Source organism: Ixodes scapularis, unplaced genomic scaffold (assembly GCF_016920785.2).
Source record: "Ixodes scapularis isolate PalLabHiFi unplaced genomic scaffold, ASM1692078v2 PGA_scaffold10__122_contigs__length_95168666, whole genome shotgun sequence".
NCBI classification, from domain to species: Eukaryota; Metazoa; Arthropoda; class Arachnida; order Ixodida; family Ixodidae; genus Ixodes; species Ixodes scapularis.
In genome coordinates, this window is record NW_024609836.1 from 44,150,216 (window position 1) to 44,172,229 (window position 22,014).

At 44.8% G+C, this 22,014-nt stretch overlaps 1 protein-coding gene and 1 non-coding gene across 2 annotated transcripts in view; one reads left to right on the plus strand and one right to left on the minus strand.

The window, feature by feature from the left end:
- LOC8037095 (DNA replication licensing factor mcm5) overlaps window positions 1-22,014 on the plus strand; it is a 31,345-nt gene that overhangs the window by 9,125 nt on the left and 206 nt on the right. The window contains exons 7-14 of the mRNA XM_029991159.4: window positions 3,209-3,465; window positions 7,008-7,119; window positions 8,431-8,499; window positions 10,031-10,171; window positions 12,922-13,098; window positions 13,800-13,918; window positions 15,318-15,446; window positions 16,662-16,932. Coding sequence (XP_029847019.1) covers window positions 3,209-3,465; window positions 7,008-7,119; window positions 8,431-8,499; window positions 10,031-10,171; window positions 12,922-13,098; window positions 13,800-13,918; window positions 15,318-15,446; window positions 16,662-16,932 — 1,275 coding nt within the window. The remainder of the gene's footprint in view (window positions 1-3,208; window positions 3,466-7,007; window positions 7,120-8,430; window positions 8,500-10,030; window positions 10,172-12,921; window positions 13,099-13,799; window positions 13,919-15,317; window positions 15,447-16,661; window positions 16,933-22,014) is intronic.
- Trnas-aga lies at window positions 2,205-2,286 on the minus strand. Its single transcript has one exon. It is a non-coding gene; the product is annotated as a tRNA-Ser (tRNA).

Genomic DNA, 22,014 nt, shown 5'->3' on the forward strand with positions numbered 1-22,014 from the left:
CACCACCTTAAAATTGCAATTTTTCAGAAAAAAACAGATTTTCCTATTTTTGTGTATTGTGGTTCCACAACTAATAGTGTATACTCCTGCAAACTCTTATTGCAATATCTGAAGTATTTTCGAAGAAATAAAACATTTTCGGGCAGCCGACGATGCAAAATCACGTGTTTTTGAAATGTGAAACTTCTGTTTCCTATTTTCAAACTGCTGTAGCTTTGCGCCGGTATGTCCTAGAATGGTGATCATACTCTCGTTGGAAAGAGCATTTCTTCAAAGTTTCAGTACATTAAATATCTTTGCTCGAGAGTAAACTTTATTCGGGCAAGAACACCATAGAAGTTCAGCTTTCACGTAAAAGAGGCTATCCATATGGCCAAGAATCAAAAAGCTTACCCTGATTGAACACAAAACTGACTAAATCCAGCATTCATTTATAGAACGTCACATGGGTTTGTCTGTTTTGTATTTTGATTCAAGCCAACAAAGACAAACTGATATGCGAAAAGGGAGACGTACGGACATTGCAAGTGTTTTACGCAATAGATGGGGCCAGTGTGTTCACTCGTTGTAAGAAATTGCCAGAGGTTTCAAGGCATACGGTCGCAAGCAGTCGCGTGTGTGTGAACCGAACAGCTTTGCAAGATCGCTCATAGATATTACGGCTGTGGAGACAGAGATGGAGCGACAGCGCGTCTAGCCCAGACTTCTGTGCTACTCATTACAAGCAATCAGAATACTTGTAATCAAGTACTTTTTGTAGTAATTTTTATGATCATTTGATTACTTTTATTAGGGAGTGGTCGGGGTAGTAGTCTGATTACTTTTTAAGTAATGAAATTACTCGTAACCGTTACTGTTTACCCCGCCCCTTCCTAATGGTGCCCTTCATTTCCGCAACCTCCCTACCGGGGAATCCTCAAGCCAATTCTCTGACAGGGCAACGGTTCAGTCAAACCCTCTTATAACGAACGCGATAGTTGCACTAAAAATGGTTGTTTAATCATTTTTTTTATTATATCCAGACTTACCTTGAAAACGTGCTATAAATGAAGCTGGTATTGGTAGTTTCACTCTGCCAGCTCTTTATTTAAAGAAACTGTTTTCACAATTCTAGTGCGCCCCCAATTCTAATGTGCAAGCAGATTTAGCTTCCAGATAATCAAAAAGTAAATTGCTGCCGATCCAATTGCACAAGTAAAATAATGATTGACCGCATACCTCATATAACAGATTTTATGAAACGCACGCCAACACAAAAATAAATGCCATGCACTACTCCGGCGATGGTTCTTCGCTGTCCACGGAGGTCTAGAGTGTTTTAAGTGCCGCGCTTGTTGCGCATGTACGAGTGCGCGGCCGTCGCCTCTGGCGGTGTCGTCTTTCAAACAACACTTTGCGAGCTCGTCGGGTGGCTGGGATTGCGAGGCCACGCAGTGCTGCTTCGTTGTTATATTTTTTCCGCTAGCAGGATGCCCTTTCGTTTAAATAAAACGTCCTAGTAGATTTTAAAAAAAATTTTTCTATCTTAAAACGGCAGTTACGAGTCCGTAGATGCGAAAGAATGTGCATGATACGGATATCAAAACGGCAAACGTAAACAAACTGTCACAATGACAACGGTGCTAGCCACCTTTTACCGAGCATTGAGTTTTCGTTTAGTTTCAGTCTTCAGTTTCGATTGTAACGCGCATGTAGTTTTGAGCACCGATTTTGGCGGAAAAAAGTGTGCGTTAGAATCATGCAAACACGGTAGTGAATCAGCGAACTACACGACTCGAGAGGGCGTTTTTGCTTTTGTAGTTTTGTTTCCTCGGGGATATACAGTTGAACCTCGATTTAACAAAACTTGATTTTACGAATTTTCTGATTTAACAAACAAATACGGATTCCCCGCACAGCCTATGTGCAAGCTATCCCTTCCTCGATTTTATGAAGTTCCCAATTTAACGAAATGATTAGCGGGTCCTGGTGACTTCGTTAGATCAAGGTTCAACTGTATGCCGCGCGTCCGTGGAAATGACCTTGAGCGTCTCCGGAAGTGCCACACCCGGAGTGTAACTCCTAATCTTTTTTTTTTTTTTCTTTTCTTTCCGTGCGCAAGAGTTTTAGGAGCGAAGCTCCTTAGGGTCTAGCCTTGTCTGTCCGGCGTCCGTGCTCACATTGATTGCCATCCCATGTCTTCTTAAAGAAAGAAAAAATGTTTGTGCAGTCGACAGGATTCGAACCTGTGCGGGGAGACCCCAATGGATCTCTAGTCCATCGCCTTAACCACTCGGCCACAACTGCGAGACGAGTAGGGGGCTCTGAGATGTGGTAGTAACTCAAGAGCTGGGGATATCATTGATGAATCGTTGCATGTAGTCGCTCAACGTCTATACAGGAGAGGGCGCTGCGGTCAAATCTGTATATAATTGTGTTAAACTTTGCATGCATTGGCTAATGAAGTCGAAACGCAACCCAGAACTCAGCACTACCTATGAGCAATAAAAATTTTAAAAAGTCAGCACCTTCAGCACTACCTATGAACAATAAAATCAGTATCATCAGCACCACCAGAGCTTCGCCCCAATCAACATCATTCACCACATAGAAATGCGGTCATTTTTTTTTTCTGAAAGCGGACTTTGAGTGTTATTTGCAACTGTATGGTGCTTTGAAAAACGGTTTTGTTTTGTTTGGACCAATTTTAATGGGTAGGGCCTTAAATTCATACATTTCCTGAAAGCTGGTTCTTATAACTGATAGGTCGTTATATGTGGGATCGTTATAAGTGGTTTTGGCTGTACACTGAAAGTGGTGGATTACAAACATGAGTACTCAGTAATGTGGTTAATCGAATTCAATAATGGACAGCACAAAAAGGCTCATTTGCTAACCGGCAGAAAGATATATGCCTTTGTAGAAATTTGATGTAATCAAAAAAGTGATTAATTTTTTGAAGTAATGGTCAATTACTTTTCGTCTTAAGTGGTCTAATCGAATAATTTTAACCAAGAGTAATAGTAATTGTAATTTTGAGCAATGTGAACAAGACTGGCCCAGCCATAGGTGGCACGGTTGTGCAACGGCGATGGAGAGAAAGCAATAGCACGGCAGTGCCATTACTCCCTCCGCAATTGCATAGGTTTTTGCTTGCGAGCGCCGCCGTATTTTGCCAGAAAGGAGCACTAACAGCTGCCGCCATAAAACGAATCGACGGCGATTGCAGGGCCGCCCACAGGAGAAGTCCAACATTGGGATCCGAGCCCCGTACCTGCGCATCGTGGGGATCTCGGTGAACACGGAGGGTGCTGGCAGGGTGGGCGGCACCATGCTCACCCCCGACGAAGAGGAGACCTTCCGCCACCTGGCAAGCAGCCCGGACATCTATGAGCGTATTGCCAAGAGCATCGCGCCCTCCATCTACGGCTTTGCCGACATCAAGAAGGCCATTGCCTGCCTCCTCTTCAGTGGCTCTGCCAAAAGGTGGGGTGTCCCAACGTCATTTCACGCAAAGCACCACCACTTCCGCAATGCGGTATAGGGGGCCACGAGACGCTTCTTTTTCCTCGATTTCACTAAATACCGTAATTAGGGCTTCATAAATTCGTTGCTTATTTTTTTAGAATGTGGGGTTGTTTTCTGGTTAAGTTTTCCCCACAGCTTCAGCATTTTATTTTTAGTCCCTTTAATGAGTTAGCAAAAGAAATCGGCGTTTATCGGGTTTATACATTGGAGAAAACGAGACACAGGGATGGGTTTCTCCAACCCCCAGGGTAAATCTGTGCATGACCCGAATGCATGACAGACGTCCCAATAACAGAAGGGAACGAGGTAAGGGGTGTGGTTTCCAAAAAGTGCGGCAGCCTCATGGAGAGTTCGGTGGTTGTCGGTCGTTTGGCAGGTGGGCAGCCCCATTGCAGTCAAAGAGACACGTCTCATACTCTATTTTGTTACCTGACGCTCCAACGGTTCTGAGAGCTACCACTAAGAATGGGACAATTTAACACGAGCCACATTTACGATGTCACCTGGCAAAAAATCGGTTGACAAAACAGAAAAAAAACCAGTCGACACTTATCGAGCACTGCAAGCTTTGTGTTATGCCATCCACGTAAGGAACTCCTGTTTGCCTCCCACTTATCGCACATCGCCCCAAGGTAATGAAAACATAAAATATCGCTCCAAAATGCGAGCCCGCAAAAGTTAACTCGTTTACAGTAGTAGAACCTTTCTAATATAAGGTCAGCATTTTCAGGAACAACGTGCAACATTTCATGATGTTTTGGTTTTCCGAATGCATGTACCAATGCTACAAGTATAGTCATCATACAAATACATACGAGTAGTGCACAAGTATAGTGAATCGTGTAGTCGACCCGTCAGCTGCCAAAATGGTTCCGGCAGGTGCTGTCAGGGCGACTTTGAAAAGAGAACGATAAGTCGAATGAGCATGGATTTAAGTAGTTCAAATAAGTCCCCAACCGTACTTAGCAAGTTTTGTAGTTGACAGAGTCACTCGTCATAATTCTGAATTTCACCAACGGCAAAAACGACGCCAATGACTAATTGTCTGCGTGCAAGCAAATGGGGAATGTGGCAGACACCGTTTGTGAACTTTGCAGAATGTGGCTTGCATACCTGCCAACCTGTGGACTTTCAAATTCGTAAAAGCCCCGCGGCCGCGGCGGGTGGGGGTGGGGGGGAGGGGGGAGGGGGGGGGTTACGCGAAGAGATGTGCAGCGTAATGTCAGCCTGTCCAGTGTGCGAAACGCTTACATCATACGTGTAGGTGCTACACAATACAAACTTCTCTCGCTTTTTGGGCGGCACGAAGCATGGAAATTTCGACGTGTAGGACTTCAGGAACACCTGAAAGTACCTCTTTTAAGGTTTGGAGTTTGGCGTTGCGCCGCGAAGCCAGTGACCAGGAGAATGCTACAGTTACATGTGCAACAAACACAGACGCCGTACTTCTCGCCTCGAAACTGGCCGAAACAGCGAGGCCCAACAACGTCTGAACACGCCGAACCAACGTGCACCCGTGCACCGCCGAACACACGAACAAAGGCTTTGAGCTTTGGATTGGTTTTCGATCCGTGGCCACCGGATAGATGGATAGTAAAAACCACGAAGCTGCTGTGGACGGTACCTATCGTCCTCTTGTGGCGGTGGAAGATACCGCCAACAACGGAGTTACAAAATCAACAAAAAATAAATAAATAAATAAAATAAAAAAAAATTAAGAAATATATTTTTCGTAAGATTTGAAGCAAGATTCGTAAAATCGTAAAATTAGTCCCAATTCGTACATTTTACGAAAAATTCGGAAGAGTTGGCAGGTATGGGCTTGCCAGAAGTGAAAAGGCATTTCATGAAACCACCATACATTTTACCGTATTTACTCGCATAATGAGCACAGTTTTTCCCCGAAAAATTGACACATATTTGAGGGGAGCGTTAATTACACGAGGTAACATGTTTACATTTACGCACTTCGTGCAAATGTCATATTAAATGCCAATATGACATCGCAAGGTACTGTGGCACGTCTCCACTGATAGAGGAGCACCCACGGCTGGTCGGGGGCATGCCACAGTAACCATGCTTTATAAATTGGTAACCTTTTTAGGGCATTTTCGTCGTGCCTTTTGCCGAAGGGAAAGTGCCCTACGAATCTCACTCGGCACGGAGCAATGCGACCGTTCTTAGGCCTAACCATTTTCTTGATTTCACTGTTCGAATGCAAACCACAGACGACAGCGTGTTTGTTGACATCAATGCATCCAATAGGTGAAGAGTGTCTGGGGCTGGGCAATTCCTCGACCCAAGCTTCGTCAAGTGTGCGCATTGCTTGGTGTCACGGTTGATCACTTCCGCAACTACGCACTAGTATGGTGCCTGGAGCGTGTCTTCGACTGGTGTGTTTAGCGTCCTATCCCGCCCATGCATGAAAAGTGGTCCCAAAGTGGCAACAAATGACGTCACAGAAGCTGGAGTGTCATGCTGTTGCCTGTCGCGATCCTGGCGGTTGGTTGTAGAAATGCTGGTGAAAAGCACGAGCGAATGCGAGTGTCGCCGTCGTCACGGCGTCCCAACTTCTGTCTGCTTTAACTTCCGTGGACTGTCACAGTGGAAAGCGACCTACAGCAGAACAGACGTCTGCCATATTAAACACCAGAACTGTTGAGACGCCGCTAGGATCGCGATTGGTGACAGCATGACACTTCTTTGACGTCATCAGGTGGAAATCGAGGGACCACTTTTTTGGAGGCGGTAAACACACCAGTCGGAGATGCGTTCCAGGCAACATAGCACTAGCAGCCATTACAAGAGCGGCTTGGCTTGGCTTGACCTGACCGCATGGCGGCAAAAGAAAACTGGCTTGGTGGGCTCGGTGGCTAGCTAAGTTGGACGCAATTGCCAACTCGCGGAGCCGAAAATTGGAGGTGTGTTCATTTCGCAAGGGGGAAAAAAAAGTCAAAATATTGGTACCCGTTGTGGGGGGTGTGTTCATTGTGCGAGTAAATATATACCAGGTGTTTCCGTGTAGACTTCCAGAAATTTCCGCCAATAGGGTGGTTAAGAAAAAAAAGAAGAAACTTTTCTTGGGAACAAACTGCCGGCCACAGCGAACGTCAAGGACTGCAAAAAAACATACCAATTAGCTAAATAATTGGAACATTTACAAGTAAACTTTTTAATTTGTGAAAATGAATGTGTGGTTCCAATTAGAAACTTGCTGTGCATCGTCGGAATATTAAAATCGGTCAATAATAAAAGGACTCAAAGAAAAAGGGGTGTGTTAAAGGTACCAGTTGTGGAACAGGCGCAAGGCTGGCGATGCCAAAATGCAAATGCTATTCCTATCATTCGTGTTTTTGCGTAAACGCCCTATTAGTAGGAACTTTTTTTAAAGCCTTTGTTGAAACGCTCGGTACGTTGACGCCAGATGAGAGCGGTGTCCGTGAGACCTGAGACTTACAATTATGATGGTGAGATCAATGATGGGCCATACTTTTCTCCAGGCTTCCCGACGGCCTAAGACGTCGCGGGGACATCAACATCCTGCTGCTCGGTGATCCCGGAACTGCCAAGAGTCAAATGCTCAAGTTTGTGGAAAGAGTGGCTCCCATTGCCGTAAGTGAATCCGCGAAAGCCATAATATGTGTCTCTTGGAACAGAGCGGGTGTATAATTGTAATGAAATTACATATTCGGAGTAATTTATTGACTATAGCTCCTTCGGGGGGCAGCTTAGTCTTTTAGTGAAACATTGATAGCCACTCTGACTCTCAGGAGATTTTTTTTAATACAGAAATGCATCCTTGCTGAAGCTAAACTTGGATTCAGTCTCAAAAAGTGAAGCGTGTCGCAGTTGAAGAAAGTTGGCCTACGTAGTTGGCCGCCTGCCTAAAACCTGCGCCGCGAGCTCTGCAAACCACGGAAAGAAAAAATAAAATAAAGATAGAAAACAGAAGAGGCAGGATTGATGTTTCCAGGATTCAACAAGTTTGAGTTCTTGCTGCAAACTGACCACCATCCTGCTTTGCTTCAGGTAAACTAATCCTTGGCTAATATAGCATTGTCTTCTTAGTTTTTGTGCCATGAAAAGCTCGGTTTGGCTTCAGGTTGTTCTGAAGCCTACAAGAACCTTGAACTCGAACGGTTTCTTACTCTCCTCAAGAACTGCAATAAAAAAAAAAAAGTCTGGCTCCTCGTGGGACGTTAGGTTGCTAATTTCCTCTTATCTGGCAAATTAGACAAGATACTCGTAGGTGTGCTTAAGAACAGTTGCTCGTTAATTTATCAGAATGTGCACGCATCATACGCAAAAAGCATTGTTTCTTCCTCGGATGAATAAATCCTACAAGAACTGCTTTGTGCAGCCTATCAACTATGCACACGGCTCTTTTTTTTTTTCTTTTGGTGGCAAGTATAACACTTAGTGCAAGCCTCATTGCTCACATTTGCTGGGATTACTGCTAACTGCTTCCTATTGCAGCTGTATGACAAAAAGGGTGCAGAGCATCTACCCATGAATTTGACGCTATAAGGGTAGGTGTACCGAGCTCTTTGCATTCTTGGTTAGTTCCACATGCCGCTGCTTCATAACGAAAGGTGGTGCTGTAGCCAGGATACCGGTGCATTTCTGCTTGAAGGGGCGTGGCGTGAAGCGTCTGAAGCGTTGTGCGCGGGTCATGAAAGCGTCTCGTACTCCTCATGCTCATGCGGGACGCACTTCTACGTGTGGTGCCATTGTGCACAGCTTGATGGCACCAGGCGCAGGGTACCGGTGCCATTGGCGTCATGAACAAGTGGTATGCTTTTGATTTTCTGTTCAGCACACCTCTCCTTACAGCCACCATACCATGAATTAACGAGGCATGTCAGTGACACTGAATGAATATTTTGTTTTGTGAGCCTTAACGTTTTGGCCCTAAACTTGCAGGTCTACACGTCCGGAAAAGGCAGCAGTGCTGCTGGGCTGACTGCGTCCGTCATGAGGGATCCGTCGACGGTGAGAGCCTTGAATTTGTTTTGTTCGCTTCTCACTGAATATGCGCAAGTCCGACGCGTTGTAGTCATCACCCAACACTATTTTGCAACGTGCCTTCCGGGTGGTCCGAGACCAACCTGAAAGGTACGGCTAGGGAGAGGGCATTACTATATTGCAGTATGTTTCAGATTGAAAACTCAGGGTGTCTATCAAGTTGACATTTTCAAATTCCTTGAGTTTTCCAGGTTTTCCCTGGGTACTTTTGTGAAATTCCCTGAGTAACACAGAACTTCGTTTTAGGTCAAGATGGGCTGACACCATGTCGCCAGATGCTGTTACTCTCTAAAAAGCATGTTATAATAAAAAAAAAACATAATACAGTTTTAATGGTAATGAGTAACTTTTATTAGATTCAAACCCCCCCCCCCCCCCCCCCAAAACCCGTGAGGTCACGTAACCTCGGGGGGAGGGGGGGGAAGGGGAAGGCTACGTGACCTTACGGTTATGCCGACGGCGATGCCGCTCAAGCGACAGCGGTGTTCGGGCTATGGTTCAGGGAAAAGAGCGCACGCGACCGTTCCAACAGCGGGCACTCCCTGCCCTCCCTACGCGCGCGGGCGCCCTTCCCTTTGCTTTTGCCATCCTCCACTTTTTTGTTTTTCTTGGGTTTTTTTAATTTTTCATACAACCGCTTTTTCGCTGCGTATCCCCGCGTGCGCGTATGCTGGCTTGGTGGTCTGCCAGCCCCGCAACCCAAGCTATGTGCTCCCGGCCGGCGCAATCCGACCCCCAGAAGCGAAGGACGGCCGCGCTTGGCGGTGCTTCGTCTTTGTTCGCTACATCAAGTGTCCCCACCACGGGAGTTATGGACATTCGATACAGAAAAATAATGTGATTTTCTAGGGGATGTTTGGACTCTTTCATATAAACAATAATTCGAAATACACGGGTGTGATATAACCGGGCTTGACTGTACGTTTAGCCCATTCCATTGATATCTGAAGAATTTTGGACTGTGAAAGTCCATTTGTAACACTTCTAAAAAAAAAAAAAATAATAAAAAAAAGTTCCCTGATAGAAGCACAAATTCCCCGAGATTTTCCAGACTATTCAAAATCCCTCAGAATTCCCGGTTTTCCCGGTTGGTAGACACCCTGAAACTGCATTCTGAGAATTATTTCTTTCCTTTCACACGTCCATAAATATCAAAACGTGTTGGTTTGAGGATTTTTTAACAATTTTCAGACGACAGTAGTAGTACTGCAACCTTGAATGTCCTATGTTTTTATTATGGCTAGTTGTGAAGAAGATGATGGCTAGCCCTTTCGGTGTCATGTGTGCTTCAGTTTGTTGTAGATACCTCGAAATTATTGAGGAATGACTTTTAATCTGTTCAACTCTGCCGTGCAAGTTTACGGTGGAAAGCAGAGCCATTGTGTGGGACGAGACGCAGGCACCTAGTGTACTTGATTTGTTGTGGTCACCTTTTTGCTGACGGCAAGTGCCTTTTAGTGTTTAAAAACTCTGTCGTGGTTCCTCCAATTCCCCGTAGCGCAACTTTGTGATGGAGGGCGGAGCCATGGTGTTGGCAGACGGCGGCGTCGTGTGCATCGACGAGTTTGACAAGATGCGAGAAGATGACAGGGTTGCCATCCACGAGGCCATGGAGCAGCAGACCATCTCCATTGCCAAGGTGAGGACGGCCCTCGGGAAGACGCACCGGTGTCCAATCAGCGAGGGTATGAGCGCAGCGTTGGTGGTCGGCTGGCATTTGGCCTCTCGATTTTCGTTTCTGGCACCTAACCGGCTATGGTTAGGTTCCAGCTATACAGCACATTCTGTGTTAAAAAGCTTGACCGCGTGTTGGGTCATTCTGCCAAATGCATTTAAATGTGATAACTTTATAGGGTGGGTGGGGCTTTTAGTTTGGTGGTGCCTAGGGCAGGATCACCCTTAGTCTTTCAGGGCCTGGGGTGGGTGGTGCTCTTGGTTCAGATGGTGCCCAGGGTAGCGTTTCGTAAGGAAACAGATTGCATCACACCATTGTCTCCTTGCAGCTCTGCGTGCACTTCCCTTCAGCACCACCCCGATACAAAGCCTTTGCGCTGACTTTTCTGGATCACCAAGAGAGGGGAAGCGCTCTATCCCGCCTTTCCATTCCTCTTTCTTTCTCTTTCCACTTTGTTCCGAACACTTTCTCACACCACCTGCTTCTGCTCCTCGCACTCCTACGTGCTCGGTCCGTAGGACAGAAATGTGCACTCGACTTTCATGCCGGTGACTGGGTTTTTTCAAGATCGTTTAGCAGTTACGGAACTGGCCAACCTACAGATTTCATGCTTACGTGGCTCCTGAGGTTTAAGCTACGTTTTTAAACGTAGCTCCAACCTCAGGACCGTTTTAGAAGACTAGGTTTGACTGTTGTATTGTTTTAGCTGACATGACTGCTTTGCACATTCAGAGAAAGTTACGAGTACCTCTACTAGCTGAAGAACTTCTTAGTCAGAACATGAAAATAATGTTACGGTAGACTGTCTTTAATTCAAACTCTCATAATTCAAACTTGCGGATAATTCAAACTATCCTGAAGGTCCCATCCTATGCGTCTCTATGGGGAAAAAAAACTCCCGGTAATTCAAGCTTTGCTTTATTCAAACAAATTTTCAATCCCCCTCGAGTTTGAATTAATGAGATTCGACCGTGTAGACATGATTATGAACTTCTTTATATCCTGCACTCAATGGCCCCGATACTTCCGGTGGGCATCACACTTCATTGTTCCCAACATTACCGTAAAACACTGAACACGCACTCGAGTCTCAGTAAATGCCCACCCACTACTTTCGAAACATTTGAAAAACAAGTAGAGGGCTTATCAGGTGCCCACCCCAGGCTTCCGACCACTTCTAGCTAACCAAGACGTTCCTCCACGTCAGCTGCTTCTTCATACTAATTCAAAAGTGCAACTTCCTCAGCATTAGATTCAGTGTTAGGAAGCTCATGTCATATTGCTTTGCTCTGTCGTAAACTGTTTAAACATTTGTTTAGGACTGAAAAGCTTTCCCTGTGATTTCAGATAAAGCTTCAGATAACTAACAACCATGACCTCAAGCCCCACAGTGGGTAGTGTTGTTACTCTGAAGCGTAGCTTATTTAGTGGCTCTAGTTCCACTTTAGCAGGGTAAACTTTGGAGAGGAGGAAACTGCTTTGTCGTGTTGCACAAAATTTGCCAGAAGAAAGGTGTCCTTTTCACCCATAATGTATGAAGAAGTAAAAGCAATAACTGTAGCACATTTGCACACCTCGGGACCCTCACATTGTTGTCTACGCGCGATACAAGCGGCCTCTCGTTGGTGGTCAGTGTGGGCGGGACGCCGGCCGCGAGCCGCAGAAGCCAGCCGTTCCCTCCGCGCTCGCTCCTGGGACAGAGCATGGCCTTGGGGTGGCAGCATCGTTAGGGAGGGTGTGCGGCAGTGACAAAACAAGCAGAGATGCGCGTTTTCCCAGTGCTACTCAGCAATGAAGAGAGGGAATAACGTCGACATTCACGGCAAAAAGCGGAGAGTGGGACATATGCGGGTAATTGAGGCAAAGCTCCGAAGGCAGGCGCAAGGCAACAAGTTTTAGCAGAACTTATTGCTGCGCATGCAGCTGTAATGTCGCATTCTGGTAAATTCAAGAACCCTGTTGCTTACTCGAGGTAAAATGTTCTGCGCGCCGAACCTTCTACGCCGGTTGTTCTAGAACCCCACGCATCTACATAAAGGGATCCGCGTTGCACAGCAAAGTCAGTCTCGCCCCAGCGCTCGATCCTGCTGTTACGTCGCCATCGACGCCTGTGATGCTAGCCTTTTCCTATTGTGTTTTAGGTATAAGTTCACCCCAATCAAACGTTTAGTTTCCACAGTCCATCGTCACCTCATAAATTGTCATTCATTTTACTTTTCGAGTTTAGTTAGAGAAGTGGAGATGTCATAGTGAAGTCGCAAGTGGCGGAAGTTTCGAAAACCTTTTAAGATTACGCGTAGCAACTGTATACTGTCAAAGTGTGGATTTTGTATAATGTGAGTAATGTTTGAAAACACCTGTTTTGAAGTTATCGTTAGCAGACGGGGGAAGAAGCTCCGCCGACGTTTCCTCGTCGTCGCGCCGTTATTGGCGGGTCGTCAGGGCTTTCCTCTCGTCGTGCGGCACGGGCAGTGGGAACACCCGACTTCTTGCGTCACGACAGGAGAGAAGGGTTTTTCCATTTCCGCTGCAACGAAAGACAACTACAAACGCCTACCATGAAATCCCTGCAAAGCGTCGGCCGTGAAGCTATCGCTTTAAAAACTGCACCTCAGAATTGTTTTGTGGCCTCTTTACTGGTTTGAACGGATTAGTATATGGCATTGACGCCCTCCTGCCTTTCTATCCCTTTTCTTTTATCATTGTCATTCAAGGCCGGGATAACGACGACCCTCAACTCGAGGTGCTCGGTGCTTGCGGCAGCCAACAGCGTCTTCGGTCGCTGGGACGACACAAAGGCGGACGAGAACATTGACTTCATGCCCACCATCTTGTCCCGCTTTGACATGATCTTCATCGTCAAGGATGTACACGACGAGAAGCGAGACTTGGTGAGACCGCAGGCATGGCTCAGGAATGCCTGCGCCATGTTTTTTAAAACTGGTTTGGACACCCAAATACTTGTTTTCGTATTGCCGTGAACAACTGTGAACCATCCCAATACATCACCCTAAGGATTCGAAAATAAAAACTGCATATTTAAAGAAGAAATAAAATAAGGTTAAAAATATCTACATTTTGTTTCTGCACAACCTAATGCACCTCTTGCTTTTTCTTTTTTTGGTGCCCTCAAATGACAAGTGTTTTAACCTTTCCTTTTCACCAATCAAGAGGGCACTAAGACTTCATAAGCAGATGTTACAGATCAGTTGAGAGATTTGTAAACGTGATTATAACCAGTACTTGTGAATGCTCAATGTGACTGGAATTTCTGTGCGTAACAGACAAGAAACTGTGTCATCTGAGAACCTGTCAACAGATTTCTACTGTATACACATAAAAGTTTGCAATATACCTCAATTCTTCAGGTAAAATTAAGAGACACAGAACGCGTTGTGCATGTCTTAGCATTAGACTTTTTGGCGCTTCTAAATTTTGAGATGGGCGTTTGTTTTTGTAGACACCAGGCAGGTGCTGAGGGTGCTGTGGCACTCTAGATAGCAAACCAGTATGTGAACGTATTATGCTTTAAAACAGTGTAAACCGAAAAAAACCTTCACAGTTTTTTGTTTTTTTGCGTGTTGGTTTGCAGACAATGGCAAAGCACGTCATCAACCTCCACATGAATGCCGGGCAGACGAACGAGCAAGCTGCGGTTGAAGGGGAGTTGAGTTTGAGTGTGCTCAAGAAGTACATCGCCTTCTGCAAGGAGTGAGTCGAACTAAAGTTCTTTGTTGGTTCGAGTTGCAGAAAAGCTGACTGATGCGACATTTTGATGCTCTGAACAAGCGGTTTGAGCAGATCCCTAATGAAATACATTGGTGCTTGGAAAAGGCCCTGTTCAGCTGATATCTTCAGCATGTAAAACATGAAGAAAATCAACAAATGAGCGAAGTGTTAACACTCTAGGGAGAGCTAATCAAAGTCGAGCGCTGAAATAAGCGAGTGAGTGAATCAAACCTGTACACATTAAAACCGGAGTCCTTGGTTCGGGTTTATTGTTAACGTTATTGCTCGTGAAAGTTCCGATTCGGAATCTGAAGATGGTTGCATGTGTTGGACGAGCAGTTTTGAAATAGGGGTCCACGGTAGTGATGCAAAACTATCGATAGCTATTCGATAGTCGACTATCAATAGTACTATCGATAGTTTTGCACCACTAGAGCAAACACAGTTGCCGTACCACTGCTCGCCTCCCTTCCTCCTCTATTCGCCCAAACTCCCATCTTCGTCATCACTGAGAGCTGAACCAAAGTTGGGATTGTAAGTGCTTGCGCTAGTTGGTGTCCCATTTGAAAAAAATAAAGCAAGAAAAGGAGAAGAGTGAGCGACGCAAACTGCTAGTGTCACAAAACTATCAATAGTAAACTGTCGACAGTACTGTCTATAGGTTTACGACAGTCGACTCTCGATAGTTTTTCGATTAATGATTATTTTCCGATAGTCGACTATCAACAGTAATCCATAGCTTTTCAATTGTTTTTCAATAGTCAACTATTGATAGTGCTATTGATAGTTGTTTTACTATCGATAGTCAGGTTTTTGGCGACTATTGGTACTATCGATAGTACTGTCGATAGGATTGCACCATTAGTCCACGGGCCTTTTGGGGTAATTTTAAGGTCCGCAAAGAGCTCAAACACCAATAAAGTTGTGCATTAAAGTTTTTTATATATTTTTTTATTTGTGATGGCTGTTTTACAAAGCTAAATAGACCAAACCATATGCACCAAGTGAGGAAGGTGATTATTTTTCACTTCAAAGCTTCACAGTTGGTTTTCATGCAATTTGGTTTTCCTCATTTGTTCTTTTGTCACTGAATTGTGCACACGCACAGACTCTCTGATGGAAACATCAGTGGTTGAGAGCCACTGCTAGATGTATATTGTTGCAAGCAATCTCGCATGAATTCATAACATAATCTCTTGAGAAATGCTATGATATAAATACAGTAGTCCATTTATCAAGATGATTAAACATTGGATAGATAATTTTGCCACATAGAACCTTTGGTGTACTTCGTTTGGTTTAGATAAAAATATCTGCAGAGCACACCTTCAAGAATGCAAGTGCAGAATTGCTCCAACTGGTTGATGTCCTTTTCTCGCAGCAAATGTGGTCCCAGGCTTTCGGCGGCTGCCGCTGAGAAGCTGAAGAACCGGTATGTGCTGATGCGCAACGGGACTCGGGAACACGACCAGGAAAACGTCAAGAAGTCTAGCATCCCCATCACCATCAGGTGAGGGTGTCCATGTTGGAACTCGGAGATAGAATATATATGTAGTAGGTATGAAAGCATGTACGGTAAGTTTACGGCATGCTGAATGGCGACTTTGTTATTGTATGGCCTTGACAGCGCCTTAAAAAGAACCAACTTTGAGTGTATGCTTGCATGTTCTCAAAAGGGGATTGTACCAGTAAAAATAGATGGAAGGGGCAAAGGCAGGAAAAACATCTCTACATACTATATGCTTTTTTTTTTAGTTTGTGCATTACTTGTAGAGAATCGTGATATTGGTGCGCTTAGCTTTTCTTTTTTTCATTTAGCGTCGAGCATAGTGTTTTGATTGAACCGTCCTGTTTGCGTATTGTTGAGATGTGTTGTAAGAAATTAATAATGCAGTTAAGGGGCGACATAAACCTAAATTTAAATTAAAAAAAAAAAAATTAATTTTGAGGGTTTGGGTTCTAGAAACTAATTGTACACCCTGACACTAAACTTGATAACCATATGACAAATAGTTACCTTTTTATAAAATATTTTCAGCACATTGTGAGGCAGTAACAAAGTAAAGGAGTTCAATGTTTGAATGCATTTTTCTCAGTTCCGCTTTTTGCTGCAAATTTCATACGAAGGAATCTTTTGTTCGAAGGTAGAAGTATTCCGATACCACAATCAAGATGTTCCTGAACTGAAATTTACTGGGGAATGGGCTATCTACTTTCCTTTGTTTTAAGCTGAAATCCTCATTGAGAAAAAAACTTCCTTTCAAAAATTCACGTAGGGCAGAAATGCATCTCGTATTTTGAGGTAATTACTCTTCCTGAATGATTACATTTGAGTTATTAATACTAGATAACCCGAAGTTCCACATCCCCCACTTTATATATAAGCAGTCAAAATGGCACTTAATAGCTTCATTTGCATATCATAGATTTCTTATTGAAGAGTGACACATCTTCTTATGCAAGTATATATTAAATTGTCCTAGAGAGCTTGAAGTTTCCCCAATACACATTTATCTGACGTTAAATCTCCCCTGCAAATTTCATCTACAAAAACAGGTGCCTTAGGACATTCTGCACTCTCTGCAGGATGTCTCTCTTCTGAGAACTACCTAATAGATGGCACCGGTTTACCCTTTCCTCCAACTGTTTGCTCGAAGTATTAGCCTCAGTTAATGCTGCACTATAAGCTTTCCATTGAACGGCTGCGTCTGCATCTCCTGCCCAGGCAACTGGAGGCCATCGTGCGCATTGCGGAGTCCCTGGCCAAGATGGAACTGGCGGCGTTTGCGACGGAGCGGCACGTGGACGAGGCGCTGCGGCTGTTCCAGGTTTCCACCCTGGAGGCGGCCATGACGGGCAAGCTTTCTGGGGCCGAAGGCTTCGGAACCCAGGAAGAACACGAGCTGCTGCTGCGCATCGAGGGGCAGCTGAAGCGGCGCTTCGCCGTCGGATCGCAGGTCTCCGAGCACAACATTGTGCAGGACTTCCTCAAGCAGGTCGGTTCCCAAACCGGATTATTTATTTATTTATATATTTATACACCTTGAAGATCCCTTTCTGTGTATTACACAAGAAAGGGTTTCGATAATATGCAAAAATTCAGTAAAATTATAACATAAATGGTAGAGGTTGGTTCACACACTTCCGCCTGCTTTCGACCAAGTCTCTTATGGTCTCAAAAAAAAATGCTGAACTGAAATTTGGATTTCACAAAATAAGCTTGCAGAAGTGTTCAACAGGGCGCCATAAACCACGAAACACCACTCATGTAGCCATATCTCGAGCGGATAACCGTATTTCTGGAAAATAAAGGAGTAAATGAGGGACAATGTTGACGTCATCTTATCGCAGAAGAGTTGAGAAGGAGGAGAAATGGCCTCGCTCCCTTTCCTCTCCGCGCCCTCATGGAGTAAAAGCGAAAAGAGGACGAAATGAGAATAGCGGGGTTGTGCATCTTTTCGGCCTTGTTTGAGCGCGCTCTTCTTTTACAAAAATATGACAATCCGCTGGATTTACCGCTTTATGAGTGACGTATTGGAATTTGCAGCGTCCTGCCTATCAATTCTGCATTGTTTTCTGAAATTCGATTTTTGGTTCAGCATCCCTATAAAGGGGCACTAAAGTGCTTTCTGAGATCTTAGTTTTATTGTCCCAACTCTATCTACGAGCTCTAAGCATCGTAAAAAAACCTGACATTACATTTATTCTTGGCCGATTTGCGCATTCAAAAAGTGATCAAAGATCCATACACTTGCCATCGGGGCAGAACGACAGATGGCGCTCGCCGGCCACTTGCAAGCAATGGGTTCCTGCGCGGACGAGCGGGATCGATCGGCCGCTCACCCAGGCAGGAACCCATCGCTTTCCAGTGGCCGACAAGTGCTGTTTGTCATTTGACCGTATTTGGCAGGGTTCGGTAGTGCCGTCTGTCATTCTGCGTCGACAGCAAGTGTCGGGACCTTTGATCGCTTTTTTACTACACAAGCCGGCCGTGCGTGAACATAATTTCGGGTTTCTTAGGATGCTTAGAGCTCGTAGATTGAGTTATGACCATAAAACGAAGCTCTCAAAACACACTTTAGTGCCCCTTTAAAAGGCGGAAAAACACGGTAGCCTTATCAATCAAGTAGCTTTGGAACATTCCCCCCCTTTTTTTTTTCTTGCATCATTCCTTTTTTGTTTATTTTTTTTGGATTGTAAAACTTTTGAGAGTGTTATAAGGGACCAATTCTCATAGATACCTAGTATAAACGCCTGATCGCGCAAATATTGCGAGTCTTTCGTCTTGGTGAATACGCAATTCCAGGGTCGCCCCTTAGTCTGCGCCAGCGTGTCCTCTCGTAGTAAGAGATCGCAAGAACTTGGCCGTAAACAAACGCGAATGTGTGAACGGACCTCAAGAACAGAAAGAACAGAGCACGTACGGGCGCACGATCAAGACAATACGACAAAAGCCGTTATTGGCGGGACTTCTTTGCTAGACGTGGTGGGGAATTTCGTAACAGTGACGTAACGTGGTGAACAATTGTGTGTAGTTTGTCTGTTCATCACGATGTGGAGTGCCTGAGCCGTTGCATTAAGGGGCCACGAAATGAATTTTGGGCTGGGGTAAATAATTTTAGATTGGAATTTTACTAATCGCGTGTCATTGGGTCAAAAGAGAACTAGTGCATGAGGGTAGAAAGCCAAAAGATTGCTTTTCAGTGCGAAAACTTAAAAATATGGCAGACTATTTCTTACTCGCTTTCCACTTTTTCACTGTGATGCATCCGCACTGCCGAAACACGTCAACTGAACCAAGCTCACGCATTGCACACGAGGACCGTGTCACTCGGACGTATGCGCTTGTCAACAATCGATCCGTCAACGAATATTTTGATTCGCGTTCGCAGCCAATGAGTGCCGTGACGGTGCTTACCATCACTTGGAGTTGAGAATGCGAGGTACCATGGGGTGCTTGAAAAGCACAGTGGAAGCTTCGAATCACCGCATCCGGTGCTCAAGCACGTCACAACCACATGATTTCTCATTTCACTTTTGAGTTGAGGATTAAAGCTAAAGAGGAAGGAGTTGAAGAATCATTTCATGGTCCCTTTAAGTTTATGTGCAGAACACAGTGAGGAACCGGGATTTGTTTTCTTTTTCGTACGCTACTCGAGGGGTCAGTTGAAGCTGAACGAACAATCGGGAAGGGGTAACAACGCCTCAATTACTACTTTCTGTCCAAAAAAGAGGAAAACTCTCCTCCTTTCTGCAGGGGGCAGCTCTGGGCAGCACTTTTTACATAACAAGGCCATAGTGATGCGGGTTTTTCACGTCGCTTGTTGGTGTCATATACGTGGGCAACGACCTATTGAGAACAGACGTGAGATTGGTCTAATAAAAAGAATTCAAGTATACCGAAAGAAAAAGTAGCGACTCTTTCATCTCTCTTGGTACTACAGTCACCAGCTGATTTTTCAAACGCCGATAATTTGGACCTAAGGGAGGGACCGTGACCTACCTGATAGAGTTAATATATGTTCACAACCAATGTTTCGGACAGATTGCAGTCCGAAAGTTAGATTTTTCTGACAAAATCGTCAGGAGCGATCAGCGGGAAACTAGGGGTGTGCGAATACTGAATAGTAGTTCTCGAATCGAATACCGAATCGAATCAAGAAAAAAAAGCCGAATATCGAATCGAATATCGAATAGTGATTTTATTTGTAGGAATTTCTCAAAGTGTGCTGCGAATGAGACTATATATGTGCAGAGTATGCGCCTGGTGTAGAATATGCATCTTGTACAGAACAATAGCAAAAATGTAAAAAAGTTCTGGTGAAAAAAAAAAAAAAAAAGCAGTTGCTGTTGGACGTTGGGCACTAAAGATCCAATTTTATGGCGCAAACATAATCTATCTACCCTAAACGTCACACACAGAAAAGAAAAACAAGAAAAGTTACAGCCACGCGTGCCTTTTTGTTTTTCTCGTTAAAAGCACAATTTAACACCGCGACTTTTTTTTTATATATATTTGTGTATCTCAGAAAAGGGGCATTTTGCGATATTTGGTCTTCATTTTAAGGAAGAAAAAGGACACCGGGGATTTTATTTCCCATAAATAAACATATAAGTGTTAAATCTGAGTAAACAGGCCAATATAATCTGAAGCAAGAAAATAAAACGTGGTTAGGTGGAGCAAGTCACCGTCCGACTGCCTCTATGCATCCATTTTTCCGTCGTATCTCTCCTGTTTTAGAGAGCCTTGATTTAAAAGAGGAAGCAAGCGAAACTGAAATTACGGAGACGGCTCCAGCGCAGATTAGTCGCAAGTGCGCATGTGTTGTGTTGTCGCGTGGAAAGAAGGCGAGCAAACAAAAGAGCGACGACGCCTGCCCTGCCTGCCCGATCCCGATCCCGATCGACGCTTTCGTCTTTTCGTCACCTTCTCGCAGTTCAAAATTCAAGCGCGGCTATTGAACGGTCGGAAACCCTCTCAAATCTAGGCACACTATTTTTCCGTTCCGTTTCGTTCCGAATCAGAATTTGCGGCTTTCGGCGCTTGCGGTTCCAAAAGAACGACGACGATAACTCGGCTGGTTTCATCGGCGTGGTTAACGTAGTTTTCTTTGTGTGATCGTGCAGTCGCCGATTTCTGTGAATGCGGCAAGTGTGTTCTACATCGGCGCTTCAATTTGAAACGAGGGGCTTTACTCGTCAAAAGAATTAGGCATGGCGCGGAATTCCGGCTTTTCTGTTTCGGTTGTGATTCAATGGAAGATTGTGTCACGATCGTGAGTAAATCTGCGTGCTATAAAGTTCGTGGCGTTCGTTACTTTTCTTTTTTCTAACCTGTGCGTTAGATTTTTGTGGAATGGTAGGACCAAGAGGTGTTTCTCGCATGGTCTGTCTAATATCACGGCGCTTACATCGGGAGAAAAAACGGCTTTTTTGTCAGCTCCGCGCCGACCGCGCGTCTTTGGCCGAATATATCGAATATTCGAGTGACCGAATACTAGGAATTCGATTCGCGAATCGAATTATTCGGGATCTTTCTATTCGATTCGAATTCGTATATTCGAGTATTCGCACACCCCTACGGGAAACACCACCAAGAAGGGCCATTTTGATATCTATGTTGGCTGCACATGGATTGGCTTGGTTTGACGGCGATATGAAGGTGAACGCCGGACCGTCTGGCGGTTTGTGCTATCAGCGCCATGACGCGGCTGCCAAGGTGGCTCGCTTTCTTAACGCGCGCTTCGCCGAGATTAGGCGCTTGGATTGAGCGCTGTTCTCAACTTTGCTGCTACTCCCCGCAGAAAGCGTGGGGTTGGGTAATGAGCCTTCCAGACGCTATCGGTAGACAATGTGATTTAGTAGTTTTTTTTTTTTGTGATATGTGCTAAACCGGAAGGTTGTGGAACAAATCAAAAAGTAACTTACATTTTCCACTTCTTAAAAAGAACAGTTATTAACATTCGCTCATGAATGAAGAAAGCGGTTGAGTCACTGATAAGCCATGCTGAACAACGTCCGCTCTAATTCACGTGCAATGTGCGAATCATTTGCCGGCAATGACGTGGGCTTGGCGCTCACAAAAAGCAACGCTGAAATCGAAACCCACTTCTACGCTTTCCGCAGGGAGCAGCTGCAGAACTGAGAACAGCGCTCGATCCAAGCGCTCAATCTCGGCAAAGCACGCGATAAGAAAGCGAGTTGCCACGGCAGCCGCGTCATGGCGCTGATAGCACGGATCGGTCGACAGTCCGGCATTCACCTTCATATCACCGGCGGGTGTACAACAAACAAACACGCACACACATATATATATATTTCATGACAGTGTTAGCATATACGCAACATATGTCGGCACATTTTTGCATTTTATTTCAAAGGGCTAGTAGCGTGCGCTAAGTTTTAAGGTTGAAGTTTGCACAATAAATGGGTGCTTCTCACCACATCGTAGGTAGTTTTGATGAAACCTTTTGGCTTTAAAAGAAAAGCAATTGCTTGTGGGCACTAAAGTGGTGCTGTGTACATTAGAGGCAAAATACCTTGCAAACATGCTGCCCTTTTTTTTTTCTTTCCACCAG